The sequence below is a fragment of the Perca flavescens genome, chromosome 5 (assembly GCF_004354835.1).
Source record: "Perca flavescens isolate YP-PL-M2 chromosome 5, PFLA_1.0, whole genome shotgun sequence".
Taxonomy (NCBI): domain Eukaryota; kingdom Metazoa; phylum Chordata; class Actinopteri; order Perciformes; family Percidae; genus Perca; species Perca flavescens.
The window spans coordinates 5,029,540-5,052,958 of NC_041335.1; the positions used below are offsets into that span (position 1 = coordinate 5,029,540).

At 41.9% G+C, this 23,419-nt stretch overlaps 3 protein-coding genes across 3 annotated transcripts; all 3 read right to left on the minus strand.

The window, feature by feature from the left end:
- Window positions 1-204: 204 nt before the first annotated feature.
- Window positions 205-9,153, minus strand: pptc7a (protein phosphatase targeting COQ7 a). The gene is made up of 6 exons (XM_028577185.1): window positions 8,528-9,153; window positions 6,884-7,063; window positions 3,770-3,968; window positions 1,477-1,600; window positions 1,241-1,370; window positions 205-444 (listed from the first exon to the last, which is right to left on the minus strand). The coding sequence occupies exons 1-6, from the start codon at window positions 8,727-8,729 to the stop codon at window positions 386-388; spliced, it is 894 nt and encodes a 297-aa protein (XP_028432986.1). The 5' UTR covers window positions 8,730-9,153; the 3' UTR covers window positions 205-385.
- A 386-nt stretch (window positions 9,154-9,539) lies between these two features.
- Window positions 9,540-15,345, minus strand: LOC114555082 (protein phosphatase 1, catalytic subunit, gamma isozyme). The gene is made up of 7 exons (XM_028577184.1): window positions 14,829-15,345; window positions 14,269-14,400; window positions 13,856-14,086; window positions 13,104-13,208; window positions 12,205-12,428; window positions 11,327-11,461; window positions 9,540-10,211 (listed from the first exon to the last, which is right to left on the minus strand). The coding sequence occupies exons 1-7, from the start codon at window positions 14,881-14,883 to the stop codon at window positions 10,122-10,124; spliced, it is 972 nt and encodes a 323-aa protein (XP_028432985.1). The 5' UTR covers window positions 14,884-15,345; the 3' UTR covers window positions 9,540-10,121.
- Window positions 15,346-17,165: 1,820 nt separating this feature from the next.
- myl2b (myosin, light chain 2b, regulatory, cardiac, slow) lies at window positions 17,166-22,831 on the minus strand. Its single transcript, XM_028578564.1, has 7 exons — window positions 22,726-22,831; window positions 21,188-21,277; window positions 20,999-21,074; window positions 18,949-19,053; window positions 18,721-18,799; window positions 17,608-17,656; window positions 17,166-17,514 (listed from the first exon to the last, which is right to left on the minus strand). The coding sequence occupies exons 1-7, from the start codon at window positions 22,726-22,728 to the stop codon at window positions 17,410-17,412; spliced, it is 507 nt and encodes a 168-aa protein (XP_028434365.1). The 5' UTR covers window positions 22,729-22,831; the 3' UTR covers window positions 17,166-17,409.
- Window positions 22,832-23,419: the final 588 nt, after the last annotated feature.

Here is a 23,419-nt window from a genome sequence, read left to right on the forward strand (position 1 = left end):
GACTGATCCTCGTCAGCCACGATCCTCAGCTCCGACGTTCACGATGACTGCTTATCCCTGGCAATGGGATTATCCAGAGAGAGCACCGGAACGCTGCAGAGATGCCAACAATGCAGCCTGGCCAAGAGGATTCATCAGGCCTCTAGTCCCCTTTATTCAGCAACTCTCTGATGTAAACAGGAGTTTTGTTTTTTTTTTGGGGGGGGGGGGGCAGAAAGGGGGGGCAGAAGGGGTTGATGGTCAGCTGGGGGATGAGGCAGAATAGAGTCGACACATGCGGATAAAGCATCTGACATCAGTCCTTCATCCTGACCAGCAGGAATCAAAGCAGTCCATCACCTGTGGAGGCAGATGCCACCCCCCCCGTCCCCCGTCCACACAGACTCTAGTCGGTGTATTCTGCCACTATAGACAGCAGCACTGTGATGTCATCTGGCTTTCCTCCTGGGCAGAAAAGAAACAATATCCTGTTAGGATGTTGCTAAGCTAAAATGTTTTTTTAATATTTCAACCAAGAAAACAGCCGTGTCATGTACCATTGTCCACCTATTTAATAAAGCGTCGAAAGCAAAAAAAGCCAACATGGCATCATGACTTTGTGTAAACATACACGCCACTTTCCTAAAGCCAAATGGCGTGTTATCTGTACGCATTTTCAGCTATCCACGTGTATGTCTACGCTGTATACAGCAGATGTAAACATACCCACCATGTGGCGTCGCCACGTTGTGTGTTATCGCGAGAACGTGACGTACTATCGCGAGAACAACGTCATGCATGTAAAAAAATAAATAAATAAAGTTATAGTTGGGTTTAGGAAAAGAACACAGGGAAAGGCTTTAGTAACACAAAAACCACGGAAAATAACGACAAAAACACGCTTAGGAAAACAATTAACAGTTGGATTTAGGAAAGAAAGGCTTACGGAAGGATTAAAAAAATAAAAAACGGCTGAAAAATAGACACACGCCGGACGCGATCCCGGCTCTCCAGGGTGAAAGTCCTGTGTTTTACCCATCCGCCACCCCAACCAACCTCCCTTTATACTACTCGCTATGGCGACAATACACTCGTAATGTAGGTCAATGGCGGCCGAATTGCGTTTGTTAAACGCTAAAAAGCGATTATGCGTCTTGATAACACGCTAAAATGGCATACATATGCCACTTCATGAGATCAGTCTGAAAAAAGGACATATGCATCAGATTCCATTCGGTCCAAGCAGAACTGAGACACTTACCCCTTACATTCAGTCCGTTGTCACAAGCAAACTGTGCAAAAGGCGACATGTAGTTGGGGTCATACGCCAGTACGTGGGCCTGCTCTGCGATGCTGCGGGCGGTCTGCTGGATGCTCTCATAGTTTGTGTTCTTTGGAGCGAAAACAAAAAAACAAAACAAAAGCAGGCATGAAGTTTGCATTCCACTGATAGAACATACGCCGGACGAAACCTGTTTGGGCCTCAGCGTGACTCACCTTGAGTTTCTTCAACTCTTGCAGGATCATGTAGTCGGGCATGTTGTCGAAGAGCCCGTCGGTGGCGGTGAGGATGATGTCCCCCAGCTGGACGTCGAACGAAGAGCTGTCTGCTGCGTCGGGGCTGCGGGCACAGACGTGGTCAAGTCAGGCACAGGACACAGGCACGCAATGAGGTTGGTCATTTCAGGGATTCAGGATTTAAACGGAACGGGGTTTCATCTCAACGGTGTAAACTAAAATACAGACTTGACACTGGCATCGGCAAAAGTGGCCATTTAAAGGGATACGCCACCTTTTGTTGAAATAGGGCTTATCGCGGTCTCCCCTACCTGTAGATAGGTGGGCCAACGCATTTTTTGTGCATGCATTGTTTTAGTCCGGTGCAACATCGGCAGCGCCGCCGCTAGTTAGCTTAGCGTAGTGAATGGAATCCTATGTTGCCGGTTAGCATGTTATGAGTAAAAGTGAGCCGACAAAAAAAAAAAAAAAAAAAACGAATTACTTGCACTCAGACAAAAAATGCATTGGCCCACCTATCTACAACCAGGGGAGACCGTTATAAGTCCTATTTCAACAAACGGTGGCGTATTCCTTTAAGGGCATTCTTTCTCTCTTTTGCAGGAAATCTGTCCCGTCTGACCTGATAACTAATCTGAACCTCTAACCCAGCTTCTCCTCTCTCCGATTACGGCACATTACTCTACCCGGGGGGGGATATCCACTGACAACTTAGAAAGCTAGACTCCCAATTGCTGCTGGTATTTCATCTTGGTTACATAAACTTAAATCACATGTACAGAATCAGGACAAATTCAAGGAATCCTCACGGTTTATTTTGTTGGAAAAAAAAAAAAAAAAAAATGCTTCAATTATGATGGTGGGTGCTACAAATACATATAGGCAGCTGCTTAGATGGTCAGTGTCAAGTTAAACTTCTTGGAAAATGCCATTAACCCTGCTGCCCCCCCGCCTCCCCGAGTCAGTTATTATTATTTATTACAAACTGCATCATGAAACATTGAGCCAAAGCTCTCTGGGACAGCCTGTCCTGTGACTTTGATGGCTCTGAAAATATAGTTCACATGGAAAAAAATAAATAAAAAAGTACAGCAGCTAGGTAGAGCCCATAGAAGGACACTATTACATATGCATTATGGACACCTACAGTTAGATATGAAAGTACGAGAAGCACTGGGTGAGCAGCGGTCATCGAAATGTAATTGGCATCCATGATGAGCCAAAGCCATATCTCAAATGCCACCAAGGATATCTTATCTTTATTTATAATTTCAATGAAAGCTAAATTTCATTCATTCGCTTGTGTGGCAAACAAATAAAGAGGGTTAAGTAGCCCACATAGCATAGGAATCCATATTGGGCTGCATGTTGAAAACACAGAAGTATACCGGTTGTCGCCGTCTCCCTTACCACCTCAACACGCTCCAGATCTTTGGCCTTCAAGGAACCTTTTCTTGTATCTAAAGGAAAGTTTTTAGTGCACTTCAGGTTCTGACCCTTGCACTCTTTTAAAATCGGTTGCTATGTTAGTGATCTAGGATTGAAAGCTTAATCTGCCACTGCACTCAATGTAAAAATCACTCAACTGAATGACTAAAAAAGCCACACACAAAATGAAAGTAACTTCAGGAACCACATTAAATCCCCGTCAACTGACCTTGACAATAGGTTAGAGGAGACTGAATTAAGGTCTTTAATAAAAAAAATAAAAAAAAAACTCATTCTGTACCACTGGTGACATGCAGTTCAGGTTCATCTTCCCTCAGAAATGCGTTTAAGAGGCTCAGACTAATCTTCCTTGGTTCAAGGCGGACGGAGAGAGAAGGTGGCCGAGGCTGCTGTGGGCCTCTTGGGTTTGGCATCAGCCCACACGCAGACTTTGACCCGGGCGAGAGGGAGAGCTTGGCAAACGTCCAGCGCTCGCCCTGCACTCTGACGTCTGCTGTGCTACTGCTTGGCAAGCGGCAGCGGCGAGACACGGCAGCACGTGGCCCCCCCTGACACGCTGTCGCACCCCCGCTGCGTTCACAAAACGCCGCGGCAAGCGAGGGACACAAGCGCGACAAAATGTAGCGCGGTGCGTTGTCAGCTCAGCGCCTTTGTTACATCTGCATGTGATCTGTGTGGCTTTATTACATCTGCTGTACGGAACGCATCGCCTCCTCTATCAACGGTTCCATTTGCTGTTGTACGTACGGTCCCCTGAACACACCAGTTCACATGTTTTTTTTGGCAGCAGGTGTACGATGCACTGCCTTGTTGGGTGCCTCACCTGTCACTGAGGACGGCTCCTTCGGCCCCCGGGGGGGCGATGGACAGCTGGAAGGGCGTGTTGAAGTAGTGCTGCTGCTCGTCCGAGCGGTGGACCACCTCCCCTCCCCGGACCAACAGGAAGCCCGAGTCTCCCAGGTTGGCTGTGTGCAGCCGGTGACTCTGCCGGTCCAAAATCACAATGCAGGCCGTGCTGCTGCCTGAGAACGTACACAGACACAGACACACATATTTCCTTTCAGTCTTGAATGCAAATGTTAGGCAAGGGTTTGAAAATACACAAAAAACTGAAATGCAAATATGGTCTGCATCATCGGCTGGGTCTCGTGGTGCGTTCCAGATGAACAGGGAAGTCAGAAATTTAAACGGGAAGAAACACCCTGTGAAGTCAGATTCCCGACCGGACAATTTAAGGAGAACCCCACCAACCCACGACACCCCAATCCAACATGGCCGGCCCGAGCATCGACGGCAGTGAAAGTGGTTTGAATATTCGGTTTATTATAGCACGTTTGTCCAATTTGTGTCTCGTTACATCAGTCGTACACACGGTACTGTCCCATCTTCCATCTGTGGACAGTACGGCATAATGTGTCGTTAACAACTGGTATTGCTAACGATAAGCTAACCTTTTTTTAAGATTATTTGTGGGCATTTCCATCTTCAATGGACAGGAAAGCTGAGATATGAAAGAGAAAAGAGAGAGAGAGAGACAGAGAGAGGGGGCGGAAGACATGCAGGAAACAGTCACAGGTCGGACCCGAACCCCCTGCGCCGAGGAACACACCTCCACACGTGTGCGCCCGCTCCACCAACCGAGCTAACCGGCCACTATAAATGTTTTTTTTTTTCAACTTGTTAACCCAAACGCAGTCAACTCTGGTGTGACATCATTCCCAGTTCCGACCCCGATTGTAAATGGAGCGCAGCAAAGGTAACGACTATTGTAATGTTATAATGTAACAACTACACTACAGAATATTCATTACCTAACTAAAAAAAAAAAAGTATTGCAAGAATTGATATTTATATTATTTTGGCACATTTTGTGTTGTTCTAAAACGAGATCAGCAATGTTCTCATGCAGGCTACAATCAGGTCAAGAAATTTGCCATTTAGGGGTTCTATTTGAATACATACTTTTCTTAACAATGCCTGGATGAAGACAAACAGCCTGAAAAACAGTCTTTTCCTCCGGTCTTTCTACAGCTTCATAGCTTAGAAGATTCCTCTCCGTTTACGGAACGATATCCATCTGGAGTGTGTTTCGGGAGACCGATTGATGACGTCAGCCTGAATACACAAACTTGACGTACCACAACCAGCGTAGTGGTTTGAAGAATGTTTGGCGTTCCACCGTGTGGGAGACGGCGAAGAGGAAACGTGAGCTGGTGGAGTGGGCAGCCACACCCTGCTGCTGACTCATCCGGCCCACCAAAAATATGCTCTCTGGGATCAACCTTGAAAACCCCTCACGCACTGTGACTCACTCCCTTTCTTCGCGCCAGCAGCACAATTATACACACACACTGCCGGCCTCAAGAACATTCCCTCTGCCGTGAAGGAACAGCACAATACAGTGTTGTTTCCCCTGCTGCACATGTGATAAAAAAAAAAAAATGGGATGGAAAAGTACTGGCACAGACAGATCTGTTCCCAAAACATGCAGTCACTGGTGTTATACGTTGGCGCATGCTTTGTTGTTGGAAATCAGTGTGAAGGAGGGAAAGGGAGTCTGAAAGTGTCCTGCATGGAGCAAGTCAGAACAAGAGCCATTCCCAGGCCCTCTTAATGCGATCTGGCGGTTCTGACTCACGATGAAAAAATCTTCCATCCAGCCACCACTTAAAGTGAACGGGCGGAACAAACAAACCTAACCCTTGACAGTGCGCTCCGATCCAAACCACATGGAAAACGTACAGTTTCCTTGGCACGCACAGTGTGCCCTCCACAACTTTACTGTCCGGCAGAGTGCATGGCATGGATCTTAATTAGTTTAGTGAGGTTTGGAACAAGGTTAGAGGCGCTGAGCAGGAAACCTAGGGAGTATCACGGTCTGCAGTCCCGCGATAACACGTTTAATACAAAACAGGTCGGAAAAGGAGGCGACCTTGGCAGTCTTTTTGTACTTATTAAACTAAGATAGGATCATCACAACAACTGTAGAGGAACGAACAGGGTGATGACCAGCAGGGCTGGGTATTAGAGATGCACAGATTACAACTTTCTAGGCCAATTCAGATTTTCTTTGAGTTAGGCCAGCCGATACCGATTTCATTTCTTCTAACCACTTTACAGCACACACAAATATTGATTTTCCAGCTTTTCTTTAATGGAACATTTTGCACCGAACAGATAATGGATCACTATAAAATAGAACTATATAAATGACTCCTGGTGTGGGAAATTCACACACATCTAAAGTGCAATGTTGGAACCATTTCCTTTTTTTCACATCCATTATTCAACTAAAAACAAATTTGGTTTTTGGTGTCGTCCCTCCACGCCCTACTTTTTCCTTGCAGGTGGTTGCCTATTGCAATCTTCTTATCTTCGGCCCACACGCTGAAGAATTTCCAAACAGCTGACATGTTGCAGGTTAATTCACGAGGTTCCCTACATGTGCGAGAATAGCGTCACACCGCGGAAAAGTTGAGAGAAAGGAAAGATTGGGTAAAAGAATTGGGTAATGAATGACGAGGCATTTTTTTCGTTACTTGATACCTCAGAGGCAATTCGGTCGGTGCCTAAAAAAAAAGGTTTTCTCCACAGATTTTAAAGAAAAAATAAAACTCAGAATGTTAATACATCTCCAACCCCCCAAGCACATAAACACAACAGATTTTCATTCTGGATCACTGCTAAAAACGGTTCCGTTTGGGTCTGGTGATGACCAATACAGAGCAGCAGCAAAATATCCAGACATCCTGGTACCACAGATGGTGGACACGGCCTGAGCATATTGTTGCGTTTCCCCAGGCACTGGTTATGAACAGGAATATTCATTCACATAAGCACAGAAGGTATTCTACAGTATAATGCATTGATAGGGCCCCGTCTACTTTAATGTGTATTATGAACACTGGGATCCTGCGTTTCCGGCGGCTTTACTCACCCAGCAGGGGCACTTTGTTCTGCAGCAGCTCGTAGTAGCTGCTGGTGAGGACTCCCACTGGGTTGCTGGGGACGAAGCGTCCTTCCTTCACCAGCCTCTCGCACGTCTTCATCAGTGTGCCTGAAAACTGCGATGGGTCTACTCCATAGTCTCGCCAGCCACCTACTCCATCTGCTACACCTAAAAACGGTAAATGAAAAATGGTATGATTGGAATTCATAATTTTCACCTTAATAAACAGTCCAACAACTCCCCCTTCTATCACTAATACTGTATGCATTAGGTACTGTGCCTAATACTGCTTTTTGAACCTTTTTTTTTTTTTTATATAAAACAGCTCAAGTACAAACAAGCTTAGAAACATAATCCTCATTCTTGACATTGCTCAGTCTTGCTCCACAAGTGAGGATCTTGCGAGAAAACAAGAACAATGCCATGCAGCTGCACAATAAAGAAAAACAATGGCCACTTTCACCAAGATGCAAAAAGGACATCCAGTACAGAAGAAATAAATGACGTGTTCAAGAAATCAAGGAAATGTCACAGAACAGCCTGCGTCAGTAAGAAGTTCATCTTTGACTGTCACTGTTTCAGTCATTCCTGATTACATTATACGGTGGGTTTTTCCTGATCATCTACAGAAGTTCTTTGGGAAAAACTGAAACATAGCTAGATGTTATTTTATATCCACGGTAGATAATTACGTTTAAGGGCCCCACTGATCATATATTTTGTCTCTTGGCTTCAAAACAGAAAATCTGTGATTCCCCAAATGCATAAAAAAAAAATCTCCCCATTGCAAGTGTGCATTTATCTTAATATAGAAATGATCTGTATTGTGGGTTAATAAAAGCACTTGTTCCCATAGGAGCATTTGGTCAGGTCAAAGATTTTCCCAGAAAGGAAACTTTAGCCTCGTTACTCCCAGGACTGCCCATACAAGGATGGCCCTCTGCGTCTCCTCAGCCTGTGCCAGAGAACAGAACAGACAAACAGGCCCGCTCAAAGCAAGCACAGAACTTTGCAACTAATCAAACCTTCCAAACAATAACCATAGCTTGGTGAAATGCTTGGTCCTGATTATTTTTTTTATGGTTACTTGTGTGTCTTGAATAGCACAAGGATGCATCAGCACACAGACATGCAGCAGAGCTGCAAGGTCCTGCAGATGTGTTAAAATAACAGGTTGTTTATATGGGATTCATGGTCTGTATGCTGAAAAGCCATTTTAATCCACCCTAAATAGAGATTTTAAAGCCTGGATTGTTTTTGTGTACCTAAGACAGTGACGGTGTAAGGAATGAATTCTCCACACAATAGAGATACAGGTTCAAGCCTACTTGGCTCAGAGAAAATGCAGCAGTGTGTCGCAGGTAAATCAAAAACAAAATGCAAACAAATACTCAAGTGAAGTTGGCAGCGGGTACGTGAAAGCACCCGCTCTGTTCACTTGCATGAGCCTTCTGAACTGTAACTATAATATTTTGCATTGCACGTGCAACCCCAACCTTCGAATAAGGTATTTCAGCCTTCTGATAAAGTGAGTGACCTTTGACCTCCCATTCACGTCATAGCCAATGTTATACAAGGTGATGTCGCATTGTTTGGTTAATGCTTCTCTAGCAAACAAAGCACGGTACTCACCCAAAACATCAGCGGATCTGTGTCGGGCGATGAAGCACGCGTCGTCCCCATAGCACATCCCTTTCTTCAGGATGCCTTTGCGAAAGTCCTTGCCGAAGCCACAGCTCGCCGTCACCAGGCTGTAGTCTCGGCCGTCTGTCTGAGAAAGTCCGCCGATGACAGCTCTGGCCACAAGTCTACCGTACGACAGGACGGACAACATCACCTACACACCAGCTCCTACCAAAACAAACCGGCCAAGCTAGCAACCCTGCTAGCTTAGCGGCGATGTCCAACGTTGACTTGCTAACGTGACTGTGATGTGCGGCTGAGCTAGCCAGACACTGCCGCCGCCGCCAACAGCCGCCACGCACGCATACGCAATGATGTAAGTACAGACTCGAGGAGCTTTGTTCTTGCGCTGTGATATCTGGGAAGAAAAACAAAAAAGAAATCACCGAAAAAAGTCGCCTCTTCTATTCCAAAAGACCCGTAAGTGCTGGTTCTCCGCGGCCATGGTGTCAGTCCTGCCTTTGAGACCACTATATAAAACAAAGTGTGAACCGGTTGCCCCGTGTCCTCACACACTGCGCTCGGCTCTGCTAGCAAGGTCTTGTGACTGCTCTGACGTCAGACATCGTTACGCAATCTACGTTTCCTAATAAGGAAATACAACTTCAGTCAGCCTTTATCTTAAGTAATACAACCGAGTACAACCTATATACGTCAGTGAGTACAACTAGACGTGGACAAATGAACTTAAAATGGCGGCTATATGAAAAGATTTTAATTCTTTAAATATTACGTTTGTTTTCATACAGACTTGAAAGCGCTTTGTGTGTATATATAAATAAATATGTAATATTTCACACCTCACTTGCCGAATTGGATTTTGCACTATATTCTGTCTCCCCCTTGTGGGTGTTGCCTGATGGGAGCCCAACCATAGCGATTTACAATTGTATTTCAGTTTGTATTGCGATTTTTTTTTAAAGCTAAAGTTTGAGAAACAAATGACATTCAGATACCAATATCGCCCTAAAATACACTCAAAGTTTATTAGAAAGATTTAGACATTACAAGAGTGTTTATTAATTCATTTAGTTTAGCACAAGACCTGTTTAAAAATGTGATGATGCAGTGCAAGTCAATATCCTATGACACCAACTGTAAATAAACTGTAAATAAAATTGTACATAAGTAAACAGGTTTTTGTGACTTTTTCCCCCTTGGTTTTTATAGCCATTAATACCCATTGCCGACATTACCGTGAAAAAAAGACAAATGAATAAGACATGAAAGGAATTGGAAAAATTGTGCACAGCTTCAAACAAAGGCATTCCTGTGCATAAGTAGCCATATTATTAAATTTTTCCTGATTGAACAGTCATATGTGGCAAAGACTAGCTGCAAAATGGAGTGCAAAACACCTGAGGTTTTCATGGTGACATATCAATTTACCCCTGTGAACAAAACAACAAAATAGTTTGCTTTCATCGGGTAGGAGTGAACATCTTTTCAGTATTGGCAGCATGAAGGACAACCAATCCTTCAAATGCAGAAAAACGAAAAGCAGAACATAGGAATGAGACTCCAGCAATTGTGTCCCCCCCACTCATTTCTTGGCTTGCTTGGTGACCATGTTGCGGGGGGGAGTCACGGGACGGCTGCCGTTGGGCTTCTTCTTCTCGGCTGGTTTCAAAATCTACAAAAGGAAGATACATTGCTGTCAAACACGCCTTTCCTTTTGCAGGGGAACCAATGTTCATCCAGCATAATATTCAATTCTCAAAAAAAAAATTTGTGAAGGATGTTTTTTCATGATTATTTACATTTTCAATTCATTAAAATCCACAAAATAATAAATTAAATAGAAAAAAGGATTGATATGTTACTTTTTTTTAAAATAAATGTTCTACCTGTAGTCGCATATGTGCTGTTGTTCAATTGTTACTTAATGCACACACTTGTGCATTAAGTAATTTTAGAAAAAATATGATTTACACTTTAATTAGACATACTGTGCAACTGTAACATATGTCTCAATTGTACAACAATGAACTAAATACAAACTGGTTGTTGTTAGTAGTACCTAGTGTTTAATGTGTAAGCACATGATCTTAAAAGGCACACTATGCAAGATTTGTACCTTAATATAACAGCTTTGAAGTCATTTCAATGGTAAACAAACTCGTAGTAGGGCGAATCATCCCGATAGCAAAGCGAGGGGGGGGGGGCGCACCGCTGGCCAAACTAGCAATGCAGGTGTGGGAGGTGGCGCCCCGCCAAATCTCGCAAGAATCACAAACTACTTTACTATTCTCTATTTCGAGCGTCTTTCATTATACGCACAACATCCCAGACGACATAGCGAGAGCGTTGGGCTCTCTGTGGATTGTTGGCAGGTCTAGGAGGCGGCGCAGAGGGAGGAGGGAGAGGAATAGCGGGGCCACAGGTCCGGTGTTATGCTAATGCTAGCATAGCACACAAGCTACCTCTATTGAGGCTGTATCTCTCCAATGCCAGAGGGGGAATCAGGCCGTGAGTACAGAGATGGCTCTGCGTGAGTGGTATTTACGACAGTAACGTCAAATACAAGTAGTCCACAGCGACTCTAGGGGTAGCCGTTTGACAAAAACAGAAACTGCATAGTATGCCTTTAAAAAAAGAAGGAAATAAGGCCAACTGTCTAGATTGAACTGCTGGTGAGGTGCAGAATTAGGAGACAAAATGTCAGTACATTTTATTGCACAAGCTTGTGCGTTAAGTATTTAAGGACAGTATGATTTACAAATAGCCACATTTGCCTTTGCACCTTACCTGGAAAGAGCACATGAGGGTCTCATCCACACTCATCATGGCACCAGCATTGTCAAACTCTCCACAATAGTTAGGCGCTGAGAACAAAGTGACAAGCTGCCTCTTTGCGAAGAATTCATAGCCATCCTCAACAACCTGCAAGTGAGATGATGATAATAATAAAAGAAAAGACAGGTTTAAACACTTTGAAAACCACTACTCGAATCAATGTTTTGTCATGAAGAGTGTATGATCTAGTCCTGTGCAGTGTACTTTTCAGACATTCCTTTTGGCCCTACTTCTTCAAGTCTTTTAATTGTTTTCAAATAAAACAAGGGGGGGGGGGGAACAATTCTGTCAAACTGGTGACAACCGTGGCCGGGTTAGCTCAGTTGGTAGAGCAGGCGCACATAAAATAATCTTAAAAACAAAAATGGTGACAACCACTAGACATATGCAACCAGGGATCAGGGGTCTTTATCTTCGAGGGGTCACAACCCGAAAAAGGTTGAGAACAAACTGTCCAGTGCACAAAGCGCAGTATTGTGCCAGTTCTCTGCCCAGTACGTGTTGTACTGCAGTCCTTGTGTCAAGAGCATTCAGCATGTTAAAAAAAATAAAATAAAAATCTACCGCCGTGTCACATTTCGGTTTATAATCTTTACATCTATTTATTTAATAGAGATTCTGTTCTCACCATCAAGTACCTGGTGCTCCTTTTTGTAGCTTCTATTTTGTATTGAGTTTTTATGTAAATGTGTCTTAATGTGTCCTGCTGGGTGTGATATGTCTTTAAAACTTTTAACGAGCCCTTTGTAAACAGTACTCTTTGCAAATGCATAAAAAGAAAAAAAGTAGACAATAAAGTATGTTGTAATGAGAGAAGGCATTGCGATTACCTGATGGGCACGACAGATCAGATCCAGGTCGTGCTTGTGCAGGAACTTGGCAACCACCTCTGAGCCAAAGGTAAATGATACACCCCGGTCGTTCTCCCCCCAGCCCAAAACATCCTTGTCTGGATCAGACCAGAGCAAATCGCACAGCAGACCTTGGTCGGGCACATCAGTGGGGCGCATGATGCGTCTGATCTGCTCCATGGACTGAAGGTCAGGCGAGAGTCCTAAACGGAACGGCAGTAAAAGTACAAATAAACACACTGATACTGAGGTCAATAGCTATTACACACCTACGTCACAAACCGCAAAGACAGCATTACTTAACTTGTGTGGTCTTCCATTGGACCATGCACTTGTCGTCCTCCCGGGCCAAAACGAAAAAATACACACCTTTTCTGACCTTTGTGATCCTTTTTTCAATGTTTTTGGCGCTTTTTTGTTGCCATTTTAAATTTCTTTTCACTACCACGTATAAACACCACTTACACCAACTTATTACTAGTTTTACACTTATTTTTGGAATTCATGGTCAATAAACCTCATTTATAGGAAATTATACCCAATCCTTGAGTTAAAAAAGCAGAAAGATTATGAACTATTTAGACTAATATTAAAAGGAAGGATAATCACAGACTGGTATATGTCAAAGTTCAGTTGGGATACTGTTACGAAACGTTTCAATTTCTTTTTCAAATGCTAACAAAACACCCCAAATTCAATGAAATTAGACATCTGATCTTTTGCATGTTATTTTTGGTAATTTAGGTATTTAAAAAGAACCCCTTATTTAGTTATAGACATTTAGAAAATGGGTCAAATTTGACCCAAAGACAACACAAAGGGTTAAGGACAAATGGAAGTGGCGGACATCAAAAAAAGGTACAAAAAACAAAACACACCTCCGTGGCAGCAAAAGATCTTCTCATCAACGATGGCGGCAATAGGGAGGCAGTTAAAACAATCTGTGAAGGTCTTCCAGAGTTTGATGTTGTACCTTCTTTTACCTAAACATTTCAGGAAAAAGAAAAAAATAAAAGATTTCAATTCAGCATTATTTTTTAGCAATAAGGGCACTTCTGCTGCTGCACATCGTCCGTATAGACTGTGTGAAGACAAAAAAAAAAAAAAAAAAAAGTAGGGCGGAAAATATATGAGGAAAATATTAAATTGCCAATTTTCTTTGGACTGATATTGCAATTGCGATATGATTCACGATTTTGGAGGCAATGATCATTTTTGTATGATTATTCTCATTTTCATTGAAAAATAGTAAAATTGAAAAAGTGATTATAGTGTGATTTTTGCAAGGATCTGTACCAATAAACGATTTTTTTTTTCTTTAGTCTGTAGGATTCTATGTGCAGGCTGGGACGTCTCTGTAGCACCACAATACTTAATTCAGAATTGTTTGACACATATTTTGCCTTTAACAAATATTGCACCCCATGCAGCCCTAAACAACATTTTTGTGTGACAAAGTGCACTTAAGTCAAACAGTATAAAAGGGACAAAACACAATTAAAACCAGGAATTAACTCAAACCGTCACTACTACAATATACAATAAAACTGATATAAAATGCTTGGGGGGAAAAAATTATAATAACAACTTTTAGGAATAATTTTACTGGCCACAGAGGCACAATACTCACACTCATCATAGAAACCATATATTCTGTTGATTGAAGCACACTCATGGTTTCCCCTCAACAGGAAGAAGTTCTCTTGGTATTTGATTTTGTAGGCCAGCAGAAGGCAGATGGTTTCCAAAGACTGCTTCCCCCTGTCCACATAGTCCCCCAGAAACAGATAGTTGCTTTCTGGAGGGAAGCCCCCATACTCAAACAGCCTCAGCAGGTCATAGTATTGCCCGTGGATATCACCTGCAGGACAAAAAGGTAAATCAATGCACTTGCAGCACCAAAGTGAATTGCATGCAATCGTGTTGAATCGTAATGTGGCATTGTCCCCTTGTTGAAATAAAAAAAAAATAATGCTTTTCATAACACTATACAAATAAAAGTTTATTTTCTAATAGATGTATACACATACAAATCTCACTTACCACAAATCTTGAGAGGGGCCTCCAGTTCCAGAAGAATGGGTTGACTGAGAAAGATCTCCCTGGACTTCAGGCATAATCCACGAATCTCATTCTCCTGCAGCTGGACATTCTTGCCAGGCTTTGCCCCTCTGACTGGCAACAAGAAAACATAAACAAAGCTAAGCAAAAACAACAGTTGGAACAGTTCCAGCAGAGTTGGTAATGCCTGGTACGGTATCTCTATGCTGAGGCTGTGTGGGACAAAAGGTGAATATAACGTTATATACCGCGCCGAAATGCGCAATGTTGGTGTTTGTGTACGAGAGAAATACAATGTGTATCGGACCAAGTACCCGGACCGTGCCCTTCAGGTACAATAACATTCTCAAACCAGAAAGACATTAGGTGAAAAAAGGTGAGCATTAAAAATGACTAATTAACGTTAGCTAGTTATTTTACAATATGTTGAAAAGCATTCGCTAAAGCTAGACGCGTAACGTTAGCTATCTAATCTAGCGGTGGTCACATCAACATGCAGATAACCAAAGTAATTTATATGCAGTACTTCAACATTGCCTTACCTTCTAAAAGACGTTGGATGATACTGTCTATGTTGAGCTTGTCAACGTCAGCCATTGCAGCGTTGGCGTTGATAAAATCGATTCAGTCAAATCTAAGGTCTTGGCGTTAACACACTCGTGAAAGCTAACCCGCTAAGCTAACCTGGCATTAGCTCCCTAACGTTAGCTTCGTTGATTTTTCCGGGCTGACGGTAGCTAGCTAGCTAAATATGTTGATGGTGTGACCCTGCTTCTGTTCAGCTGGTCGTCGACACTTTTGACAATCTAATAAGCTACTTAGATATCCCAGTTTAGACAATTTCTACATCAAATGTTAGCCTTTTTGCTAAGAAACAGGGACTTAAAAAAAAATAAACGCTAGCCGTTAGCTAGCGATGGTGGTGTCCCGTCTCTGTTTTTCTCTCTGCCGCACCTTGTACAGCTAGCCAGCTGCTTCAAGGAGGCTGCTCTGCCGCTGCCCCCTACTGTCCTGGATGGAGAAAGACTCTTTAACCCATTTAGATAAAGCTGAGTTTGAGAGTGTAAAAATATAAGAAAAATAGCAACACGTCAACTTGACTATCAAGTAGCCTAGATATTATGAGCATCAGTCTTCACGAACCACAGACAGAAATTCCTTCTCATGAATTATAAATCAAAGATTTTATTATCAAGGGTTTGCTATGGTATTTCTACAGTAGTTAAACCATGGCCCTGATTAAGAATGATCAGAATAATACTAGGACAGCACTATTTTAAAGCACCCTAGTTACATTAGTAGCCTATTATTATGTATAGTTAGCTTACTGGAGAAAAACAAGCTTTACATTTCCACTACTTTACATGTTAGGTGCAGTAATTCTCTCAAATGCATTGTTAAGCATTTTAAGTCAATCTAGGTTTATTTAAGATTAGTTGATTGCTGTTCAGTTGAGCAGTATTTTATTTACACAGTATGTCAAATTTAAAATGCAAATCATATGATTCTGAAATTTTGGTTGGTGCCATTAAAAGAGAGAGCTTATCACAGGGTAATTATACAGTAGCTTAATAATTGATAATTCCTAAACAATGATAAGACTAGATGTGTTAGTAAAAAGCATGGCATGGTGTTTTGGCAGTTGTGATATGATAACCTATATTACCAGGGAACAAATTCATACAGTTCCTGCTCATGTTATGCTGCTTTCAGTTTTCATAGGGGAGTACTGTTGTGAAATTTTAATGTCATGTAGGCTAGCTAAGCACGTATGGAATCTGGCAAACAAAAAAGAATACATTTCCCTTATCAAATGTAACACTTTTAATTTCATATAATATTAAATTAAGTCGCAATGTTAACTTTAAAGGTGCTGTAGGTAGGATTGTGAAGATCCAGGACTTAGCCAAAAAAATTTAACATCGACATCTTCTCAGTCCCTCCCCCCCTTTCTGCCAAAGCCCAAACGGTCTCCTAAGCCCCTCCCCCCACAAGGGAGAATGAATGTGTGTGCATGAGCAGTGATTGACGTGCAGTTAGACCCACCTCCCCCAAAGGTGGTGCCAGAGGAGCCAGATTTTTTTTTTAATTACCTGCTACATGTAGTTCTAATGGAACATAGGGTCAGTTTCAGCAAATATGACAGAAAGTTAGTTACCTTACCTACTGCACCTTTAATTACAGATTAGGTTGACCATTAACATAAAGTAAATAGTATAGACTCATTTTCATATTTTCATCAAAAATGAGCTGATGGATGTTGTTTTGGTTGCAGAAAACAACAATTGAATACATATGTAGTTTAATCTTCCGAGGTTAAAGTTAAAAGAAAATAGAAACATGTAGACGTCCCTAAAGAGACACTGTAGGGTATCTTTGCAAACCCCAGCCAAAGTGTTTAATGAGAGAAACTGCTCAGACAGATATATAGATATTTTTATATTTAATTTCATATTTTTTAACCTTTGCATATCCTATTGCTGCACACTCAGCACTGGACTGCAACTTAAAGACTATATCCAGCTAATTCTAATAATTCAAATTAAATATCACTACTGAAACAGCTTTTTTTCTGATGCAACTTTGGGAAGCAAAGCCGCACACAAATCTATATCCCTGGAGCCAAACGGAAAAGAGTAATTGTTGTTCCTCACACTGGGATTAGCTAACACCCTCACAAGCCTGCATGTTTAACCTCCTGACCCCCTGAAAATCTCCCACATCATCAAAACGTTATGCTTATGCCAATATGCAAGTGGATCTTTTTCACATATCTTCTTCACTGCTACTGCCAGTGATACAAACCCTCCCTTCCGTTATTCATTCAGCAAAAAACATCTCATAGAATGTCGTGTCAGAACATATTATTAAACACTTCCTTTTCTGTGAGCTCATAGATTTTTATTTCACCCATTACATATCAAGAGATCACATGTACACAGTGTGGTATACACACACTACAATGAATACGGAATTGATACATTCATGCAAAAATGTCATTTATTTGAATGAATGTGAAATATAAAATATTTCCGCTGTAGTTTGTGTGATATTTTGGCGCAAATGTGACCTATTGTGCTATGACTCTAGGTCTATGACCTAGAGCGCCAGCTCAGGAATCATCTATTCTTGGTCCTTCTCTTCACCGTGTGTGATGACGTGGACCAGATTGTTGTAGTCTAGGTTTCCTGCTACATCTGGTGGGAAGGCAGCAAACATCTGTTCCATCTATGGGTATAAAGTACAATAAAAAGATGATTTATTTTGGAGTGAATGATATCTTTAATGGAACTTATCAATTGTCTGAGGCGGAGCTCTAACCTCTTCAGGGGTGAACCTGTCTGCCTGGGTCGTCAACATCTCTGTCACACTGTAAAGACAAGCAGCGATGATGAGCACACTGGACGCCAGGGCTGGGTATCGCTCCAAACATTTAGATACCAATATACTGGGACTTGGATAATGGTTCCTAAATACCAATTTTATAAAACGGTACAAATCTTGTTAATTTTTTTTCCAGCTCCTACTACGTGAGCTGTATCTCTGCACGTAACATAGTTTTTTTTTTTCCTGCCTGTCATTACGACATGTGACGTTAAACAGCCAATCAGCAGCATTATCAGATCTTGGTAGAAGCACGCTGCATGCTTATTGGCTCACTGACGCTGATGCCATTTACTCCTTGGGTATTGAAATTGGGTATTGAATGACAAGGCTTTTTTCCCGATGCTATAGAGGTAATTCAGTCAGTGCCTAAAAAAATATTGAATTCGGTACCCAGCCCTAATGGACGCCCACCTCATCTAACTTAATACCTGAATAATGGCTGTAACCCTATTACTTCAAACCTCTAATATTGACTGTTGAGTTGTGTCTATCCTACTGTCTACTTTATTCCCTTATAATGTCCATATTTAATGTTATCTGTCTTTTTTTTTTAAACTTTGTCCTTGCACTGCTATATTTTTTATATTACTGTCTACATTATTCTCTTATATTGTCCATATTTAATGCTGGTCTCTAGACTGTATCCTTGCACTATTGGACTTATTTGCACTACCACCATGACCATGACCATGACCATACCACACTCTCGTAGAGCACCTTACCATGCATACTGACTCACAGGGTCAGTCCCTGCCCTGTCACTGCAAGAGTCTCATGCTTATACCCTTAGTACATTCATGTGGATTTTTTATTTAGTATCTTTTCTTTTATTGTCCGTATTATTCATGTGGATTTGTCATTTTATCATCCTGTTTATGATTGTATGTGTATGTTGTGTGTTATGTCTTTAAGCTACTGGGACCTTGAATTTCCACTTGGGGATCAATAAAGTATCTATCTATCTATCTATCTATCTATCTATCTATCTATCTATCTATCTATCTATCTATCTATCTATCTAACAGAGCACTAAAGACTGTTACTCACAAGTCTTTCTTTAACGTTCCCTTCCCATCAGGATCAAAGACTTTGAAAGCGTTGAGGATGGTCTCCTCCGGGTCAGCACCTGGAGAGGAACAGCGGCAGCTCGCAGTTGATGAAAAATGTAAACAAAGGTATCTATCATCTTTTTTTTTTTTTTTTCAAGGATTGCCGTGGTCCTGAAATAAATTGCTACAACCAGGCTTTTGGAATATCCAGAACACTGGCCCTCACCTTTTAGTTTCTCTCCAAACATGGTGAGAAAGACCGTGAAATTAACCGGTCCTGGGGCCTCCGTCAGCATCTCATCAATCTCTTCTTGCTTGACATTTAAACGGCCTAGAGAGGGAGGTGGTCAAAGGTTTAGAGCTGCAACTAACGATTATTTCCATAATTGATCAATCTGACTAGTATTTTCTCGAATGATTGATGAATCATTTGGTCAATAAAATGTTACAACCAAAGAGAAATAATGCATCATAATATCCCAGAATCCTAATGTGACATCCCTATAGTACTTCCAAAAACAAAGATTCAGTTTACTTTACATAAGACAAAGAAAAACAGGAAATGCTCAGAAGCTGGAACCAGAGAATGTTTTGCATTTTTTGCTTGAAAAAAGTACTTCAAAGATAAATTGATTATTAAAGGTCCCATGACATGCTGCTTTTGGATGCTTTTATATAGACCTTAGTGGTCCCATAATACTGTATCTGAAGTCTCTTTTATATAGGCCTTAGTGGTCCCCTAATACTGTATCTGAAGTCTCTTTTATATAGACCTTAGTGGCCCCCTAATACTGTATCTGAAGTCTCTTTTATATAGACTTTAGTGGTCCCCTAATAATGTATCTGAAGTCTCTTTTATATAAACCTTAGTGGTCCCCTAATACTGTATCTGAAGTCTCTTATATAGAACTTAGTGGCCCCCTAATACTGTATCTGAAGTCTCTTTTATATAGACCTTAATGGTCCCCTAATACTGTATCTGAAGTCTCTTTTATATAGACCTTAGTGGCCCCCTAATACTGTATCTGAAGTCTCTTTTATATAGACCTTAGTGGTCCCCTAATACTGTATCTGAAGTCTCTTTTATATAGACCTTAGTGGTCCCCTAATACTGTATCTGAAGTCTCTTTTATATAGACCTTAGTGGTCCCCTAATACTGTATCTGAAGTCTCTTTTATATAGGCCTTAGTGGTCCCCTAATACTGTATCTGAAGTCTCTTTTATATAGACCTTAGTGGTCCCCTAATACTGTATCTGAAGTCTCTTTTATATAGACCTTAGTGGTCCCCTAATACTGTATCTGAAGTCTCTTTCCCCACATTCAGCCTTGGTGCAGAATTACAGCCACTAGAGCCAGTCCCACAATGAGCTTTCCTTAGGATGTGCCATTTCTGTGTCTGTAGCTATTGAGGAGGAGAGAGGGGGGGCAAAGTGGAGGGTGGGGGGCCTTGACCAGTTGTCATGCTTCGTTTGTTTGCAAGCCATGATGTCTCTCTCTTTCTCATGGGCAGGCCAAATTCTCTGGGTGGGCAAAGCAGAGAAAGGGGAGGTAACCTTTCCCTTTATGACATCATAAAGGGAAGATTCCAGATCGGCCCATCTGAGCTTTCATTTTCTCAAAGTCAGAGCAGGATACCCAGGGATCAGTTTACACCTATCGCCATTTCAAGCCACTGGGGGACCATAGGCAGGCTGGGGGAACGCATATTAATGTTAAAAAATCTCATAAAGTGACATTTTCATGCCATGGCCCACCGCTATGATGCCAGGCGAAGGGCACGGACATGTTGTGTTCAATTTGACGTGGAATGTCGGAATTTCTGGGTTCCCAGTCGGAACCTATATGTCTACGGCATAGACTGAATAAAACAGGTCGGAAATGTCAACTCTGAAAGATATAACGTTATTTGCTCTGTGAAAGACATTGACAAAGACGAAAACTAAGGACATTTACTCGATAATTTTATTTCATTTTAGTTAGTTTTGCAAACAGACATTACAGTTTTAGTTAAGTTATCGTTTTTTTGTAATGCCTCATTTTTATTTTTATTTCAGTTAACGACAATGTTTTTTCCCATCTAGTTTTCGTTATTCGTTCGTTTTCGTTAACGATTATAAATTGGCCATGGGACCTTTAAAATTATTTTCTCGCCCAATTGCTCCAGCTCTAACAAGGTTTACAACTGGGTACACTCAAATGAAATGTGACAATGTGGAACCCTTACAACTCAAAAGAGACATACAATACAATAAACAGACACACAGGCGGTCCTACCTAAAGCTGCAAAAGTGTCTCTCAGGTCATTCTTGTCAATGAAACCGTCTCTGTTTTGATCCATGATAGTAAAAGCCTGCAGAAGTTTTATTGTTACATGCTGTGTCTCCTGTATGCACAGTAAGCATCCACCACAGAGCAAACACGCTCAAATTCTATGTGAAAGAAAACATTTGGCAGAGCACTGACTTCTTTGAACTCCTGGATCTGGGCCTGTTCAAACATGGAGAACACATTTGAGCCGGCTCCGTCGGATCTCTTCTTTGCCTTCTTGGGTGACTGCAGAGTTTGGACAATCACACTCTAATTAGATTCAGTAATAATGGCACGATCATCACCTGGCTCTCTGCGCCAGCTCCACTCTTTATCGGTTTTACTGTGACACATGCTCTTATGATAGCGAGCCGGTGATGAGCAAACTTACAGAGTGTGTGTGTGTGTGTGTGTGGGGGGGCATTAATTGCACAACAGGCAAGGTTTATACCGGGGCACGCATTTCATTAGGAGGGATTACAAACACTGTCAGTTTGTTATGGAAATATTTACTCAAGCCTCCAATTTTGTGAGAATGCAGACTAAGCCTGGGGAGGGTGTGGTCCGCTGCCCGCACTCCCACAGTCCCAGGATCACACGGGGGGATTATTCTATAGGGCCTGGCTGGGTGATGACAGTTTGGTACACTGAGCCCTGTTTGATCAGAAATCCCTGGGAGGCTAGGATTATGTCGAGCTATTTACACGACTGCCAAGGAACTGGGAAAAAAAAACAGCGTAAGGGGATGCAGCGCTACGCCGTCCTATTGCTGGGATTCACGGGCCTCTCGACAGCTGCTGTCTAACCCTCGTTGTGGATTAGCTCCGGAGCACTTGTATATCTCATGGACGGGACCTCTGGCGCTCAGCTTCATTTATTTCTTTATTTTTTTTTTTCGTTTTTTAAGAGGATTCGTGCAATCGTGGGATGTGAGGCAGAATTGGTTTCTTGATGCTGCCCAGTGCAGGTCAACCTGAAAGGACCAGCAGAAACTTCACTGACCAACACGATACATTTCATTATTTTTTGACCCGTTTGTAGCCTGTGCCTGTTGCTCCTCTCTTTCTTCTTTTTTTTCCTCTCCTGTTTCCTCTACTCTTCTCTCCTTTTTATCTTCTCCTCTCCGTATTTCCTGTCATTTCCTTTTCTCTACTCGCTCTTGTCTCCTCTCCTCCTCTTTCCTCTCCTCCCCTCTGACAGAGACCGTTAGCGGAAAGAGGAGGAAACAAAGGGTCTTCTCTTTTCTCTCCTCTCCTTATTTCCTTTCCTTTCATTTTCTCCCCTCTTCTTTAATGTCCTCTTATCTTCTTTTATCTCCTCCGTTGTTTCCCTTATCTCCTCCTTTCTCCTCTCCATGCTACAATTATCAATTCATACAGTTTTTTTATTTTTTATTTTCGTTTCAACATTGCGAGTAAACACAAATAATCAATTACAAATCATCAATGGGACAACTGGAGTGCTGTCCTATTGATGGTCTTGTTTTGTTGATCTGTATTCAGTGCCCCATATTGACATGGGGTAAATTGATTCATTATTATTGGTGTGAGAAGAGCAATTCATCAAAACATGCCATGACAGTATATCATATAAGTATTTCATACAATATACTATATAAACACATGCAGCAGAAACAGAATGTCCCCTTTACAGTCTGGTGGTACTTTAAACAAATGAAATCTGTATCCACTCACCATGTTTCAGTGGTATATAGCTGATGAGGACCAAGCAGTATCCCGGCTGCTTTATGATGAAGCTGAACACAAAGGGGGTAGATATACTGACCCCTCTCCCCACATAATGGGGCATGCTTATGGTCTATAAATACTCCTTGCCTTCTTTAGTCAGAGGGCCAGGTAAAGAAGACAATTCCCCCTCCACCACCACTCCCCTCATCCCTATTGTCCAACCATTGTTAGAGTTCATGAGATTTAGGGATGCTAGCCAAACACACATACCCCATTACTGATACCCAAGAATAACAATAGGACATAGCTTTGGCTCAGGAAGGACTGTCGTTTGTGACTGACAGTTGCACTTGATGGGATCCATCACCCAGCTGTCCTGTTAGTGCTCCACAGGGACCAAAACGATGTTATATTGGAAGCCGTTTCTTGGTAGCACGATAAACGGAACTGTTAGCTAAAGCGTCCTGAGCCCCAATAAGACTTGCTCATAAACAGCCTGTCGCGCTGTGGAAAACATTAGTAGGAAACATTGTTCGTATGACGTGTTACATGAACAATGTTGTTGGTCTCTTGCAACAATGTTGGACAGTTATGAAATGGAGCTAGTTTAGTCTGTGTTTTACTCTTTGTAAATGGACTGTATTTAGATAGTGCTTTTCTAGTCTTAGTGACTAGGCCTACTCAAAGCGCTTTAAACAGC

Excerpts from the sequence above, each read along its gene's own strand:
- pptc7a (XM_028577185.1), bottom strand. The coding sequence starts at position 8,729 with ATGTTGTCCGTCCTGTCGTACGGTAGACTTGTGGCCAGAGCTGTCATC. Across the intron at positions 3,969-6,883 it reads GAACAAAGTGCCCCTGCTGG|GCAGCAGCACGGCCTGCATT; the intron begins GTGAGTAAAGCC and ends GTACGTTCTCAG. Across the intron at positions 445-1,240 it reads CAACGGACTGAATGTAAGGG|GAGGAAAGCCAGATGACATC; the intron begins GTAAGTGTCTCA and ends TTTTCTGCCCAG.
- LOC114555082 (XM_028577184.1), bottom strand. The coding sequence starts at position 14,883 with ATGGCTGACGTTGACAAGCTCAACATAGACAGTATCATCCAACGTCTT. Across the intron at positions 14,087-14,268 it reads GGCCCCTCTCAAGATTTGTG|GTGATATCCACGGGCAATAC; the intron begins GTAAGTGAGATT and ends TTTGTCCTGCAG. Across the intron at positions 11,462-12,204 it reads TGATCTGTCGTGCCCATCAG|GTTGTTGAGGATGGCTATGA; the intron begins GTAATCGCAATG and ends TCTCACTTGCAG.
- myl2b (XM_028578564.1), bottom strand. Across the intron at positions 21,075-21,187 it reads AGATCCAGGAGTTCAAAGAA|GCTTTTACTATCATGGATCA; the intron begins GTCAGTGCTCTG and ends AAACTTCTGCAG. Across the intron at positions 19,054-20,998 it reads AGACACTTTTGCAGCTTTAG|GCCGTTTAAATGTCAAGCAA; the intron begins GTAGGACCGCCT and ends CTCCCTCTCTAG.